Raw genomic sequence first — 17530 nt, forward strand, 5'->3', positions numbered from 1 at the left:
CTTGGGTTGATTGTGTGCTGCATGTTTGTTCTAAACCTGCAACCAATTAATTTCATTTGGTGACTTCTAGTTCTTGTGTTATGGGAAAAAGAAAGTAATTTTCAATTATTCACTTTTTCCATGATTTTATAGACCTCCGTCATAAAGCCCATTACAGGGCATGGGGTCCCCAGGCTCTGCACCCATCCGCAGCCGGGAGTGACTCTCACTCAGCAGGTGGAAGAGAAGGTTTATTGGGCAACAGGGATACAAGATGGTGTAGACTCGTCAGCGCACCAACCAGAAATGGTCCGTCTGACACATCCGGGGGGTGGCGGGGAGTGGGGAGAGAGATCCCTCAGGCATGGAGATCCTGCCTGGTTTGTTTCTGCCATCCTCCAGACTAACTCCCCCTAACTGCCTGAGTTTCTAATTCAAAAACCAGCCAGTCTCCACCTCTCTCTGTCTGGCTGCCCTGGGAAGCGGTGATGTTACCTGGTTGTATAGGTTACAAATGGTCAGGCCTGGTCACCGAGGTTACAGCCAGCAGGAATTCCACACCCTATGTGAGCCACGCACACACATGCACCCCGCCACTTTGCTGCATTTCCCTTAGTTTCCTCTTTTCTAAGATGAAAAGTCCCAGGTTTTTAGTCTCTCTTCATATGGACCTCATTCAAAGCCTTACTCTTTTCTGTTACCCTTTTCTGCACCTTTTCCAAGGTTGAGATATCTTTTTGCGATGAGGTGACCACATCTGTACACTGTATTCAAGAAGTGGGCATACCATGGATTTGTATATATAGGCAGTAAAGTATTCAGCCTTATTCTCTAACCCTTTTTTAATTATTCCTAACATTGTTTGTTTGGTTGAAAACATCCACTCAACGTGCAGCAGCAGGGAACTGTCCACAGTGACTTCAAGCTCTCTCGAGTGGTAATGGCTAAATTAGGCCCCTCCATTTGTATGTATAGTTTGGATTATTTTCTTTCAATATGTACTTCTTTGTGCCAGAATTTTGACCAGATTACTGTAATTACCTCTTATTGCATTAAAACTTGATCTCCTTTTTTGAGTGCTTTCATATGTCCATTTCAGTTTATTGATGTGTATGCACCAGGTGCAGTTACGAGAAATGTTTTCCTCAATTCTATCCATTTGATCAGCTCTAGTGACCCTTGGTATTCTGTGCTCCCAGCACCATATCACCGTCTCCACTGAGCCTACCCTTCTTCACCTCCTATCTACTGCCTGTGATGGTTGCTGACAAGCTCCTCCCCTAGTGGTTTTCTAAACTTTAGTGGAAACAGTTATCTGTAGTTTTAGTAATTTCATATAGTTTGGATGCCTCTGTTTGTAGATGGTAGTGGTGGTATTTTTCCTGGTGCTCAGACTTCCCTTGGTTACTAGAGTTTACGCCCAATTCTTCAAGCAGCAAGTCTGTCTTTGAGTAATATGCACTCGAGCTGTCTCAGGTGTTCAGAGGACGCTTGTAGGAAGGACACTTGCAAAATTTGTGAAGAATTCAAGCTCTGATCCTAAAAGGACCATGCTACTCATTTAAAAGTCCCCCCTTATGGAAGCAGCCTTAAGACTGGCCACACTCAGGCTTTGTACAAAGCACCTTAACCTCATTGCAGAGTGCTCCTCCATCAACATGAATACCTTGTTATTGATAGTCCTCACTAGTGTCTAACCAGAAACACCACAAGCACCAGGAGAAGAGCTGGTCTCTGGCAAAAGAACAAAGACAGGTAGAAAGCAAGTCGCATGTCAGGTCACTTTTTCCCTAGTGCTACATCACCAGGAACCTAGAGCTCCAGTTTCACAGCAACACCAGCTCAAGACAATTGTAGCTACCAGTTTGCAGTTCTGTTGCTCCCCAAAGCATTTGCAGCTGCAAGGGATTTTTGTGACCCTGCTGATATCAGGCTCCAGGGACAGTCTGGGTTTGTCACAGCCAGTGCCTCCAAGCGGCTGGGGATTGTTTATAGCACGTAGACTGTCACTGTGTCAGATGTCCAAGAGTATCCCTCATTGACAGCCTCAGGTTCCAACGGGCAGCCTTCAGCCAGTGGCATGGCGCACTTCATCCTCATCAGATTTGGAGGAGGATTCACATTCCCTCCACCAAAGTGGCTGACATTACTGTTTCCAAGGCTATTCCCTCTCTGTCTCAGCACTGAGGTAGTCAGGACCCAGCTATCATGCAGTGGCTTTTTTGGAATCCAAAAGGGTTTTGTCCACATCCAGGGATGCCTTTGACAGTCATCTGGGAGGCTGTGGCATCCCCAGTGTCATATATACGTACCCTAGAACTGGACTTGGCAGGTAGTCTCTCATTTGCCTTGCCTGGGATAGTGTTCCCTGTAAGCTGTGTGCCAGTGTGTGCCTGCAGCTAGATTGTTTTTCTGCTGTTGGTGCACATTTGCACATATCTCAGTGCACATAAAATTTATTCTGCATGCATGGAAAAGATTAGAGGGAACATTGCCTATAAGGGGTGGGGCCAGTTTAGTCCTTCACTTCAGCTTCAGAATAGGTATGAAAGATTGTTTTCAAGTGATTAGTTTCAGAGGGTAGCCATGTTAGTCTGTAGCTTCACAAAAAACAAGCAGTGCTGTAGCATGTTAAAGACCAACAAATTTATTTATTAGGTAATAAGCAGAAAGTGGGCCTTACCCACAAAAGCTCATTACCTAATAAATGAATTTTAGTCTTTAAGGTGCTACAGGATGGTTTGTTTTCAAGTGAAGAAGAAAACACCCCCCATACAAGCCCAGAAGAACCTCCTGGTACCTACCTATCACCAGCTGTCAGGAAGAGGAAGGAGACTGGGAGATAAATGTATGGCAGAATTGGAGTCCTGCATATGCTTGAACAGTTAATGAATACACGTAGGTACGTGTTCCACATTACTCAATAATGTCAGTCAGTGTTATGAGTGAAATCACTTTTTGTAAATTTTGTTGTGATGCTAACCTCAGAAAATTACTATTAATTCTGTAGTTCACAGTTATAGAACCCTGCAGGTCTACAAAAATGTGGATCCGCATCCAGTCTGCCGGGGTCAGCTCCTCATCTGACATGCAATCCAGATTTTACTTCCATTTGCACAAAAAATCTGCAGTGGAGAGGGAGCACAGACTGGCAGACCCTGGTGTGCAGGGAAGAGGCAGGAAAGCAGGGACTGGGCAGCGGCGCTGGGGCTTCATATGTCAGTGTCTAGCTGGGGAAGGGGATGGAAGAGCCCTGTATGAGTATTGGCTTCACTATCCATGGATATGAAGCAGATATTTGTGGATATTCAGAGCTCTGTATATTTGTATTCCTGAAGCTGATTAATATAGAATGAAGAATCCAAGGCTCTTCGCTAGTCTTCCTACTTGAGGCATGTACGTAGCCAATAATTCTGTGAATGTACCGTATTTTCTGTAGTAACTGGATTTGTTTAAATCCAGCACCAGAATTTCTGATTTAGTTGTGCATCAAATAGAACTAGCTTTTCTAAAAAATACTTAATTGAGCAAAATTTAATTATTCTGTGAAGGTTTCTGTTTCCTGATCATGAGGCAGGTTAGACTTGAAATGGGAAGATGTGTTTCTATTCCATTCAAATAGAGATTTTTCTGAGTGCTCTTGTGCAAATTATAATGTGTAGAAGTGGGGTTTGAATATAGTTTTATCATAAGCAAATGGTGCAAGATTTGTACATGTGAATGGATCTCTCACATACACATTCTGAGAACTTATACCTGTCACCCATTCTCCACATTTGGAGAACAAATATGTAATCAGCTATGGTGATTAGTATTCAAACGGAACACTAGCCTTTTTCCAGCCAGCTCCAGAGTGAGATTGAAATTAGTGAACAAGAAAGAAAACATAATTGCAAAGAACTGTTGTAAAATCAGGCCCCTGTCCTGCAGTTGCATATGTTTGATACTCCATTGCATCCAGACTGTTGCATTAAATAAAAAAGGGTGAGATTTCTTTTTAAAAGCTTAGAACGAAATGTTGAAAGGATGCGTGGCTTACAATGTACTTGGTACACAGTACAAACTACTGATGGCCACATTGACACCACCCCTACCGGAAACCCACTGACTGCTACACATACATGCATGGCTCCAGCTTCCATCCAGCTCACACCACACGATCCATCGTTTACAATCAAGCCATTAGATACAATCACATCTGCTCTGATCCTACTGACAGACTGAAAACTACAAGACCTCTACCAACCATACATAAAACTGAGCCATATATAAAACTTACCCACTAGGAGAAGTTTAAAAAAAAAAAACACACAAATTGACAGGGCCAGATGAAAACCCACAAACCAGCTCCTTCAAGATAGGCCCAAGAAGATCAACAACAGAACACCACTTGTCATCATCTATTACCCCCAGCTCAAACCATCATTAAAAATCTGCAACCTATTCTGAATCAGGATGCTACACTCCAGAAGGCTCTACATGACATGCCTGTCCTTTCCTATAGACAACCCCCTAACCTGAGAGATTCTCCCCAGCAATAACAGGCTACACAACAGTAATACTAATCCTAGAACTTTTTTTTTTTTTTTTTTTTTTTTGCAACAAACCCCACTGCCGACTTTGTCCGCATATTTATTCTGGGGATACCATCACTGGACCTAACCAGGTTAGTTAAAGGATCAAAGGCACATTCTCATGCACTTCCAGCAACATTATATATGCTGTAATATTCCAACAATGCCCGGACACTATGTACATTGGGCAGACTGGGCAAAACCTTTGCCAAAGAATAAATGGACCCAGAGCAGACATCAAGAAACTCAATACACATAAGCTGGTCACTGAACACTTTAGTGGAGTGGGCCATTCTGTTAAAGACCTGAGAATTTATGTCCTGGAACAAAAAGAATTTAACAACAGATTAGAGCAAGAGATTTATGAGTTAGAGTGCATCTTCAAGTTCAACACATTAATATGTGATATGAATAGAGATCTCAATTACCTCATGCATTACAAGGACAGCTTCCCGTCCTTTGATGCTCGTAATTATCTCAGACAGGATAATTAACATCCTCGCACCCCTTATTCTGTTCCTTCAATACTATTTGTCAGTTTTTATTGCAAATTTTTTTTTGGGTCCTCTGTACTTATAAATGTCAATCTGTATTGGAAATTAAATTGATCTGTTGAAGTGGGTCTGTCCCACAAAAGCTCATCACCGAATAAATCACTTTGTTAGTCTTTAAAGTGCTACATTTCTGTTGCTTTGTTTTGGAATATGTACTAACACGGGGTCCTCTCTGTTACTATTCAGCTTACTTGGAGTTAAACGTGTCCATATCCTGATCTCAGAATGTAGGTGATATCTAGCAGAGAGAGTGTGCGTGCCTGGGAAAGGTTGGCGGGGGGGGGGGGAGAGAGAGAGAGAGAGAGAGAGAGAGAGTGTGTGTAACTACTGCAAGTCAATTGTATCAATCTTTCTCTTCCAAGATGGCTCTCAGTGGGTGATTTTAAAACTCCATATTCTAATGCCAAATTTTTTGCATACTTTTCTATTTTAACTTCTGCAAAATGATGTGAAACACTTGAAATATTTTACAGTTCACCTTGCACTGACTGGATCATTGTTGAAGCCAAAGGGGATGGTTTACCAAATAAATTAGTCTGGTTCAGCTGAAAATCTGTTCTAGTTCAAAATTATGATGTTAAGCAGTTCTTATAATTTGATTCCTCTGCATATATTCCTGTTGTGGAAAGACCAATTTACACATGTGGCAATTGTGTAATCAGTTACATTTTTATAGCTTCTCTAAAAGAAGATGACTTATGTCCGGGTGAAACTTGATGGTCTTGGTCTGAGCCCAGTGGTTAGGTACCCTGTGTGTCGTGCTGAAAAAAGCTTGTACAGGTTGACCCTTTCTAGTAATTCGTAGTCTGGCATGAATTTAGTTAACCAGAGGACCACTTATCATGGATGTGGCCAAGTTTCCTGTGGTCTCGTAAAGTTGCTTTATGGCCACCATATCTGGCTCTCTCAAGAGCTCAGTGCTGTTGTTTATCTGTAGTTTACCCCTGTGTGTCTTCTAAGAGCCCAGTAAGCAGTGGAAGTGTTGGTGATGCTACTAGACAATATTGACTTCCCGTGGTCTGACAAGTTCTCTCGTTCAGCACTGGTTAGGGTCCTAGGGTACCAACCTAGAGAGATTCAGCCTGTACTGTGGTTTTATAGCTTTTGCCTGTGCTCTAAACTTTTGGGTGAGGGGCCATTGACCAACAGACAAATTAATCGAAGGCCATATCCAGGAGCAGGCTGAGGTTTGGTGATCTGGGCCGGAGTGGGGCGCACGAGTGGGTTGTGTGAGGGTGATCTGGACAGGGGGTGGCAGGAGTCGGGTGTGGGTCTGGGCAGGAGCAGGAGCAGGAGCAGGTTGGGGCTGAGAGTCTAGGTGGGAGGAAGGATGCAGAATGACTTGGGGTATGGGGTTGTGGGGGCAGGATGTGAGTGGGGGTAGTGGGGCAGGAGAAGGGTGGGGGCCTAGGAGGGGTCTGGGTGGAGGTGTAGAAAGGGGATGGGCATGGAGATCTGAGTGGGAGGGAGCGTGGGTTCTGGGTGACGGGGGTGCACTTATGTGCTCCCCCATACGCACGTGGCTCTGCATCCCTTCCCTTCTGCTCCCAGGCACTGCCCTCCACTGCTCTGATTGTCTGGAATTCCAGCCAATCAGAGGAGCAGTTTGAAGCATCTGAGCAGGCTGCTGAGACTGCTGCTGCTCTCCTTCACGTGGCTGGCTGTGCCACTCCTTTTCCTCCTCTTTCCTGTCCAGTGTCGTCATTCATCCCCCTCCCCTCCCCGTGCTCCATCAGAGCCTGTGGTTTTGATTCGGCCCTGGCTTGCCTAGTCCAGCCCTCGAGGCTCCTAATCCTCCACCCTGCCACAGGCCAGATAATATGGAGGGTAGCCCCAAGCCTTGGGATCCAGATCCAGACAAGCCACGATCTGGATCACAGGCTGGGAGTTCTCCACCCTGATCTACCCATTCCTATTGCTCTTCCTGGGAGTCAGGGAGGGATTCTACAAGACCACTCTGTTTTTAGGAAAACACATTAGTCTCATTGGGAACACATACTTGGTGTTCTGCTTTGTATCGTTCAGTCCGGTATGCATATACTTTCCATTCTTGGCTGTGCTAGACATGGATTATGGAGTCATATGTTTGCATGTGAAGGTAGTCTCCCATCACCACCTCCTGTCCTGCTCCTCTGCCCCTGTTAAATTGCCTTCGCCTTATGGCAGGTTTAAAGTAAAGTGGAAAAGAGGAGTTGCAGAGGTGGGTGACACCGGGTTCCAGCATCCTTCTCCTCTTCTGATGAAACCATTAATCCTTTGAAGATGCCCACCAGATAATCTCAGAATCTTCCAAGACGTTTTGAATCACATATCTGAGATTCTTTGCATGAGGTGTTCAATAAGTTGATGTTCTACAATTGATACAATTCTAAAATTGATATTCTACATCACACTGTTTAGAAGTCTTGCCATGCTGCTCACCAAGGAATTATTGGATCCAGCTAAGTCATACCTCAGCCAATATATCATCTCTATCTTAAAAAAAGATACCCGCTCCTTCCGAAGGGCTTTGAGTGTTTCTACTCATATGAAGTGCCCTGATCTCTTGCAAGAAGAGCAAGGATTTCCCAGTATGACACCAAGGGACAAGGACGTGGCTCTAAAAAGCTTGACCTTTTCACTAGGAAAGCCTGTTCGGAGTCTACAAATGGATGTTGCCATCTACCATTACCTGATAGCTATGCTAGGGAAAATGATCTGTCATAAGGTGTGGTGTATTGTATTGGATGCTAAGTGGTTGCTGCATTTCTCCCAAGAAATGATTTTTATTTCAGTGGTGGATGAAATGATTCTTTAGTTTGGGAGTTAGCCCAATGTGCAGAATGGCCCTGATCCTTAGAAGTACTGACCACTTGCAACACTGACTTCAATGGAAGTTGAAGGTGTTATGCAGCTTAAGGTTCAGGTCCAAGGTGAGTGAGGCTCTTGAGGATGAAAGGTGCTATGTAACTTTTGAAATCAATTGATTAAAGGAATTTTATTCAGTAGTGGTCATGGTGCTGTGTGTATATAATGCTGACTTTATCATGGTCTGTTGGGGAAACAGTTTAATGTAAGGGGTCCCCTCATTGCTTAAATAAACTGTGGATTTGCAACAGCTTAACTGAAACAAGGTGGGTTTTTTGTTTTGTTTTTGAGAGAGGTTTATTTTTAATCATTTCAAATGGATATTAGTTTGGGGACACCTAGTGGTACATGTTGGGTAATAATTGCTGGAGGTCAGTTTGGAATATAGAAGCTCAGTGTATTTAAACCTTTTGAAAGGTATAAAACTAGCAACCAGTTTATGGAAGTGAGGTAATATATTATTATTTTTTTAGCTATAAGAAGAAAGATGCTGATTTTGCTGTGGTTCAGAGTCGCATTAAGGATCTTGAAGCCCTGTTCCATAGAAGTGAAGCAGAGCTCGGTACTGCTCTTAATGAGAAGCGCAGTTTGGAAGCAGAAGTTGCTGACCTGCGGGCCCAGCTTGCTAAGGTATGTTAGTGAACATTTTAGAACATTGGCACTCACAGTTATATGAATCCAGAGCCACGTTTGCAACCACCATTAACCAGAGAAGCCACATGATTGCTGAATATCCTGCATACCATACCATCACACACACACACAATAATATTAAACACAACCAAATACTATAAAATTTTCAATACAATGAAAGGTAAATTTAGCTAACTTATTTATTGCATGTACTGAATTGCCTGACTGCCAAATTATTTAAATTGGGCAAGGAAATTGTCATATTAAGCAGACGCATTTACTTCCACTAATGGGCACAAAGAAATAATTATATTTCCACTCCTCTTGAAAGGATCTGTACTCCTCTTCATACTTGTGGTTTTTTGTTACTTTTGTCATGCATGACTTTGTGCCCACAGCAGGAGGTACTAAAATTCTCAAGAGGAATGCATGTGAATATTCAAAGAACTCCACTTGGTTTTTAACTGGGGTCCTAGAGTTAATTGGGTGAGCTTACTATGCTGTTTTTGTTTCCTCACTCACTCTTTTACCATTCCAGGCAGTGATCCTATTTACGACATCCCTTGTATCCTCATGCCAGCACCTCAGGTCTTCACCAAGTGCATGGCAGTTGTTGCTGTGGTCTTGCCCAGTCACCAGGTACAGGTGTTCATGTACCTTGGTAACTGTCTGCCAAGTGCTCCTCAGTAGAAGGACTCAAATAGAAGCCCAGGTCAAATTTATCAGAGTGATCTTCAACAGCCTGGGTCTCCTTTTCAGGCATTGCTGAACTGGACGCAAGCCAGAGCATACTGCCAGAAGTGAAGTTTCAGGCCCTAATCAATAATGTTCAATGCCTGAGTTTTCCACCTCCACAGCAAGGAACTACCTGAAGCTTCTGAGGCATATGGTAGCCTGTACCTATGCAGTGCTGTATGCCAGACTCTGACTCCGAGTGCTCCAGTCACATCAGTATATCAGCCAGCCTGGGAAAGTTTAGGCAGGATAGTGACCTTAACTTTCCTGGTCCTTGACTCCATCTTCTGGTGGCTCGATGCTCAGGAGGTATGTTTAGGGTCTCCTTTCAACAGTCCTCTGCCATTCCTGTCCCTCGTGACAGATGTGTCAGGCTTTGGATGGGTAGCAAGGTCCGTGGTCTCAGGTGGACCTAGTTCTCCACATCCGTGTCGGAGAGCTTAGAGTGGTGCAGCTGGCATGCCAGACCTTTTGGGTAGACTTAAAGGCAGTGTTTTCTGTCAGTACCTGTGAGGGTGGGGGTTGCATATGCTCCTCTCCTTTGTGCCAGGAAGCCCTCAGGCTGTGGGGCTTCTGTATAGAACATTCAGTACACCTGCAAGCATTGTATCTTCCCAGGGTACAGAGCAAACTGGTGGACTACCACAGCAGATTTTCACTGTCATGGGTGATCCCTTTGCCCAAATGTTGCAAATTGAATGCTCCAGACATGGGGCTTTCCTCAGATAGACCTGTTTACCATGTGACACAACAGGAAGTGCTAGGCTTCCATGTGGATATATTCCTCCTCCACTAGGGACATTGTTTCCTGGATGCCTTTCTGCTCATACCATTCAGGAAATTCCTCCAGTTAGTTGTCAGTGAAGGACAGGATAAAAGGTCACAATGTGTCATCACAGTGTCTCATCCTGAATAGTGTCCTGTATTCATGAAAATTACATCCTGAGAGAGATTCCTGCACTTCCAATCACTGTGCACTGTACCAGGGGCAGGATTCATCAACAGCATTCCTGGCTTAAATTCCCACTCTAGAAATCTGCAGAGCAGCGATATGGTACTCCAACTGTCCTTTTGTCACACACTATACAATTAGCAGGTCAGTGACAATGTAGCTTTTGGATGAGCGGTGCCCCTAATCAGTAGTACATGCTGACCCCACTTCTTAAACTTGTGCTTGAGTGCCACCGGACTGATCACATTGATTCAAACATTTGAAAAAGTAGTTACCTTCTTGTAACTGTTGTTCTTTGAGGTTCACATCCATTCCATTGCCCACCCCCGCCTTCCTCTGTTGGAGTAGCTGGCAGGGAGGAAATGAGGGGCTGGTAAATTGGCAGGGTTCTCAGTTGAGTGCCATGAAAGCACCACTCCAGGGTGTGCCCAGGCCAACCCGACAGATGCTGCTAGTGGAAAAATCTGGCTACCTGCATACGTGTGATTGGAATGGACATAACACATCTCAAACAACAGTTATGAGAAGGTGAGGACCTGTTTTTTCCATAAGTAAGAGCGAACTAGTATTATCTTGAGTAAAGCTAGGCATTTTAGCACTGCCAAAGCTTCACCCTTTTCAATTAAATGTATACACCACCACTACCCAGGCTGTCTAACAGAAAAAATATTTAAACAATCTACTCCACAAATAAAGCTTGGGGAACTAATAATTCCCAGGTATGTTATCAGACAGTACTGAGGTAAGCAAACTCTAGTAGGAGATATTTGCATATGAAAGTATTTTTAAATGTAGTCACTGGTATTCTGTTGGGAGACCTATTAGGCTGGGAACAAATTGGGAACAGGCAGTTAAATTAAGAGTACAGTGTAATGTTTCATGAATAGAGAACAAGGAAGCCAGTCAAACTTAAACGCAGTTTTAAACTTCAGATGCTGAATTTCTCACTAGGCAGAAGATGGTCATGCTGTGGCTAAGAAGCAGTTGGAGAAGGAGACATTGATGAGAGTGGACTTGGAGAATCGCTGCCAGAGCTTACAAGAGGACCTGGATTTCCGGAAGAATATATTTGAGGAGGTATGATCAATCTGACAGTTTATCCATAGCACAGAGTTTACCTGGCCTTTGCTCAAAGTGCTCTACAAGCATTGACCACGGGAAGTGATCATCATTGTCTCATTTTATAAATAGAGAAACTGAAGCACAAAGCTGTTAAGTGACTTGGATAAAGTCACACGCATTAAATCTGTGGCAGAGCTGGGGTAAGAACCCAGAACTCCTGGGCTTTATGCTTCTAGTTATCTTGGCATATAAAAATAACACGAGCTAGAACTCTGTATTAGATTAAGGCTTGTCACATGTCTTTGTAGTCTGAGTCTGTTTTCTGTTTGCAGGTGCAGGGAATGGAGTAGTGCCCTATTATGAAGTAGGGTGTGTGTAGATGTTCAACTTCAAAGTTACTTCCTTCTAAGTTATTTTTGCAGTGTAGACACGGCCTCTGGGTATGTTGCCTATTCCTGCAAATTTGTTGGAAGGTTAATCTAGAACAGTGGTTCCCAAACTTTTTGGCATCATACCCCCTTTTTGATTTTTGAGACGCCCTCACCCCCCACCTCTTCTTCACCATCATCCAACCCCTCTTTTAAGAAAGAAATTCAATTTAAAATAAACACAAAAACTTGGTATAAAATTGTATTTAAAATTTAAAATAAGCACAAATAATTTTTCTTGGCCCAAAACTTTAATATGGCAGTGGTCTCCAATCTTTTTACACCCAAGATCACTTTTTGAATGTCAGGGCAAGCCCCAAGACCCCACCCTTTCTTGAGGCCCGGCCCTCTTCATTCCCCTCCTCTTCATCATTTGCTGTCCCCAGCCCTTACGCACTCCCACTGGGTTGAGACAAGAGGTACAGGTTCTGGGGTGGGTATGAGGGATTTGGGTGTGGGAAGGGGTGAAAGGGGCAAGCTCTGGGAGGGAGTTTTGGTGCAAGAAGAGATTGAGAAGAGGCTGCTGGCTCAGGGAGGGGTCTCCAGGCTGTGGAGTGTTGGGGTGCTGAGCAAAGCACAGGCTTGTGGACGTGAGGGTGCAGGAGTTCAGGTTGCGGTGTATGAGGGGCTTGGGGCAGGGGGTTGGGGGAATGATGGGCTCAGGACACAGGTTTGCAATGTGTGGGTTGTGGCAGAAAACTGGGGATGTGAGAGGCTCAGGACTGGTGGGGGCGGGGGGTGGGGATGGATGATATGGTGGTGTTATGATGCTGTGTCCAGATGTGGGCTTGGCCCTGATTGGGGGCATGTTGGCCAGGCTTCATTTTTAAATTACGTCCAACAAACATTTCAGTATTATCTTTATTTATGGAAGGGGCAGGGAACCTGTACTCATGGGGATCTAAGTGAAGAGAGGGGACAGCTTGGCTGGTACCTGGCGGTCCCGCAGCTGCATGCCAGGTCTGGGGTCTCAGGAAGCACCTGAGCTGCTTCCCCTCCCCAAAGAGCCAGATCTGTTGCCCACTCGCGACTTCCTTTCTCCTGCTGCCTTAGTGCAGGCAGGGGGCAGCAGGGAGGAGTGGGAGTGCCCATATCCAGGCCTACCCCAGCTGCTCGGGCTGTGCTCCCTGCTCCTTGCTCACCATGGTAGCCACACACTGCCTGAGCAGTTGGAGCTGGCACAGGTCTGGGACTCCCACTCCCCCAGTGCAGGAAGGCAGTAGGTGGAAGGAAGTCGTCGGGGGGCACCAGACCCGGCTTTTCAGGAAATGCGCCAGCTGTTTGGGGAAGGGAAGCAGTGCACGTGTTTCCTGAGTTGCTGGCTCTGGCGTGCAGCTGCGGGACTTGCCCTCATGCTGCAGGAAGCCAGCGCTATCTCCATTTTTACAGGCGGTAACACCAGCATGGGCTCTTTCTTGGGGTGGGGGGGATTGATCGGGGGCTGGGCAGCCTCACTCCCCCCTTGGAATTTCTTCACACACCCCGAGGGGGGCATGTCTCCCAGTTTGGGAACCTGTGATCTAGCACATCAAGAGCTACAGTTCTCTGGAGATGGAGGATCATAAAGGGACAGCAAAGGGAAGAACAAGGGGTTAGGGGGTGAGGAGGGGCTCATGGCAGGGGGCTAGAGGGTGAGGACTTCAAAGCAGGGGTTTGGGGACGTGTGGAGGGGAGCAGCAGTCAAGGCAGGGGGCTGGGTGTGATGGAAGGCTTAGGGCAGAGGTTTGGGGTACAAGAGTCATGTTTGGGAGTGAGGAAGGGCTCAGGGCAGTGCCTGTGGGGCGTGCAGGTTTTGAAAAATAGACATTTAAATAAAGCATGTACATTTTCATTTTATCCCCCCCCGCAAAATCCCACGCATTATTATTGATTAAGGACCTGAGCATCACTGGGTAAATTTGCTAGTTTGGTTATTAAAGCATAGACTAGCCCTTTATTTTAAAGTTTCTGTATTTTTAAGTGAAGAGAACATTAGAACATGTTTAGAAATTCTTTCCTGTAGAAAGGGACTAGATAACTTTGTATCTACTAAAACATTTAGCTCACTGAGCTGTTCACACCTGGGCCTGGGTGGTCTGGTGGCTACGCCCTCTAGTCAGGGCCTGTTGGGTGGGTCCACAGCCCCTGCCCAAGCGTCTATGGGTTGAGTTTGGGGTGTGGCCCTGATAATCTAGTTCCCCCTTTTGGCAGGACACGTGTTCCCCTGGGAGGGGCTCCCCGCTTCCCTCAGTACCTGGGGGAGGGTCCTGGGCTGCGTGCCCTCTGGTGGCTAACCGGGTGGCAGCTGTGGCCTGGGGCCTTCTGCCTCAGAGCCAGCTTCTGTCTCTTGGCTGGTCAGCCTCAAACTGAGAGGGCTTCCCTCCAGGCCTGAAACTGGCCACAGGTGAACTAGGGTGGGGCTGATTGGGCTAACAGGCCTTGTTTAACCCCTGCCTTGCCTGGCCTCCCTCTCTCACTCCTACACATCCCCCGCCCCCCGGGTTGGAGGGAGAGGTACCACCTCATGATTCTGGGGTTTGTCTCTTTCATTGCCTGTAGCCAGCGCAAGGGGGCGTGGTCAGTGACGAGAGTGAAGTGTCTGCCCAGGAGGTAGTATCAAAGTGAATCTATGGTCCCTTTGACTGCTAGGGCCTCTTTCTCTGTTACTGAGTAGGTCTTTTCCCTTGGGAAGAGCTTACAGCCGATATAAAGAATCGGGTGCTCCTCACCTCCCACAATTTGGGAGACCACCACTCCCACCCCAACATCCGAGGCACCTGTCTGTAGCAGGAGCTCCTGCGAGAAGTCGGGGCTGTACAGGACCGTTTCTCAGCAGATCTGGGTCTTTAGGGCCTGGAAAGCTTCCTCACAAGCTGGGGTCCATGGGATGCAGTTGGGAACCTCTTTCCTGAGCAGGTTGGAAAGAGGGGCCGCGATGGACGAGAAGCCCGGGATGAAGCGGCGGTAATATCCTGCTAACCCCAGGAACAGGCATACCTGTCTCTTCGAGGATGGAGGGGGCGTACTGCTGGAGGGCTTGGACCTTCCCCACTAGGGGGCGTACCATGCCCTTCCCCAAGGTGTATCCTAAGTGGGTGGTCTCATCCCTTCCGAGGTGGCATTTTGCTGAATTCACTGTCAGGCCCATTTCCTGGAGGGACTGCAATACGGCAGACATGTTGTAGGTGGGTCTGCCAGTTGCAGCTGTAAATCACTATATTGGACAAATAATAATAATGGTAGTCCATCGATCCGATGATGACAAATCTGTGCAGATCATCTGTTGTTGGTCTTACTGTGTGTCCTCTGGTGACTGTATAAGCCAATTCTAGAGGTGCACATTTTGCCGCAGATGGTGCATGGGAAGTTTGCAATCTGTGGGTTGTGCATTGCTGATGCTCTGTGACGTCGTTCACGTGGCTCTTGTAGATGCCAGCAGCGGTCTTCCTCAAAGGCAATGCAGGTATTTCTGACTGTTGCAAGCCACTGTGTTCTGTCACCGGCGGCATCCTCAAGGTCCCCAGGTTTGATACTGCTGTACTGCAGATTGGCTTTGATAGTATCCTTGTAGTGTTTCCGTGGACGACCTATACGCCGGATGCCCTGGGAAAGTTCACCATACAGAAGCTGGCGAGGGATTCTGTTGGCATCCATGCGGCTGACATGACCGGTCCAACGTAGTTGTGACTTCATAATCATTTCGATGCTTGTCATCTGGGCTCTCTCGAGGACCTCAAGATTGGGCACCTTGTCTTGCCAGTGGATCTTCGTGATGTTACGGAGGCAGCGCATGTGGAATGCTTCGAGCTGCTTGATGCGATGCCTATATAGTGTCCATGTTTCACACCTGTACAAAAGAGATGAGAGAACAACAGCTCTGTACACAAGCAGTTTTGTTGACATCCGGATGTTATGGTGGTTTAGAACTTTGACACGCAGACAGCCAAGTGCCTGGCTCGCTTTGGATATTCGCGTGTTGATCTCATTATCCAGTGATCCATCACTGGATATGACACTACCCAGGTATTTAAAGTTCTCCACTGCTTTAAACTAAGTGCCGTCAATAGAGATACTCGGGACAGGAGCATTTGATCCAGGTGCAGGTTGATGGAGAACTTCTGTCTTTCGGAGGCTGATAGATAGTCTGAAAAGTTGCGAGGCCTCTGCAGACTTGTTGACAGTGTGCTGAAGATCGTTTTCAGTGTAAGCCATAAGGGCACAGTCGTCGGCAAAGAGTGCCTCAGAAAGGAGTTTCTGCACTGTCTTAGTCTTTGCGTTCAGGCGACGGAGGTCAAAAAGTGAACCATCATGCCGGTGTTTCAAGTATATACCTCAGTCCAGATCTTTCATTGCATGGTTAAGGACGCATGCAAAGAACAGGTTAAATAAGACAGGAGCGAGAACACATCCTTGTTTCATGCCATTGGTGATGTTGAAGGGGGCTGATACGGCTCCATCAGACAGTACTTCGCCTGTCATGTCGTCATGGAAAAGGCGTATAATCTGGACAAATTTTCTTGGGCAGCCGAGTCGTATTAGAATGGTCCAAAGGGCTTCCCTGTTGACGCTATCAAACGCCTTTGTCAGATCTATGAAGACAGCATACAGGTGCATGTTCTGTTCAATGCACTTTTCTTGTATTTGTCTGACAGCAAACACCATATTGGCTGTGCTCCGGCCAGGTCGAAAACCGCATTGACTTTCAGGTAGATTTGCCTTGGAAATACTGGCTATTAGGCGGTTCAAGATGATGCGGGCAATGATCTTCCCTTCAACGGAGAGAAGGGATATGCCTCTGTAGTTTCCACATTCTGCTTTGCTGCCTTTATTCTTAAAAATAATAGCATCACAAAGGTCCTGTGGTATGTTTTCATCCTCTCAGATGCTGATGATCATGCTATGGAACGCTGCTAGTGCTGCTGGACTTGCCGCTTTATATATCTCTGCTGGTATCCCATCTTTTCCAGGAGCTTTTCCTGAACTCATCTGGCTAATAGCTTTTCTTAATCTCATCTATAGTGGGCGGAAAGTCAAGATCTGTCAGGACGGGTTGTTGTGGAATTTCATTGAGGACGTTGTTATTCACGGTCGATGGTCTGTTAAGGAGGTTGCTAAAGTGTTCTTGTCATCTTTCGCTGATGCCCTCTTTGTCTTTGACCAGCGTTGTGTTGTCTGATGAGAGCAATGAGGTAGTCCTTGGTTTAGAAGGTCCATAGACAGTCTTAGCATTAAAGAACATCTTTGAGTTGTGGGTCTCAGCATAGTGCTCAATTTCTTTGGCTTTGCTCTCCCACCAGCTGTCTTGTATCTGACGGAGGTCTTTATGTGTTTTGCTCTGAAGGTGCTTGAAATGGTCCCATTTGGAGGCTGAGGAGGGGTCATTCTACCATTCAATAAAGGCTTTTCTCTTTGCTTTCAGTGCTGAACATATTTCTTCTTGCTTCTCATTGAATCAATCCTGATGTGTTATTTTCTTTGGTCCAAGCGATGTTATTACTGTGTCAGTCACTATCTGCTTGAACTGATCCCACTTTTCGGTTACAGTACCGACCAGTTGACCGTGGGATGTTAATTTGTCAGAGACTCTTCTGAAAATTGTTTAAACATTGGGCATCTTTCAGTTTGGCTATGTTAAAAGCAGGTTGCACATGCTTAAGATATTTGTGCCGAGAGGGAGCGATGTAAAGTTGAAGAGATGTCCTAATTAATCTGTGATCTGTCCAGCACCCTGCACCTCGCATTACTCTGGTGATCAGTACGTCTCGGATGTCTTGCCTTCTGCCAATG

At 45.9% G+C, this 17530-nt stretch overlaps 1 protein-coding gene across 3 annotated transcripts in view; it reads left to right on the forward strand.

Moving 5' to 3' along the window:
* The window catches only part of LMNB2 (lamin B2), a 65125-nt gene that overhangs the window by 25231 nt on the left and 22364 nt on the right, over positions 1-17530 (forward strand). For all 3 annotated transcript variants that reach the window (XR_012642623.1, XM_074978080.1, XM_074978079.1), the window contains exons 3-4: positions 8428-8584; positions 11226-11351. Coding sequence is in view for 2 of the 3 variants with exons in the window: in XM_074978080.1 (XP_074834181.1) it covers positions 8428-8584; positions 11226-11351 (283 nt within the window). In the remaining variant the exon portion in view is untranslated. The remainder of the gene's footprint in view (positions 1-8427; positions 8585-11225; positions 11352-17530) is intronic.

This window comes from Carettochelys insculpta, chromosome 27, assembly GCF_033958435.1.
Source record: "Carettochelys insculpta isolate YL-2023 chromosome 27, ASM3395843v1, whole genome shotgun sequence".
Taxonomy (NCBI): Eukaryota; Metazoa; Chordata; order Testudines; family Carettochelyidae; genus Carettochelys; species Carettochelys insculpta.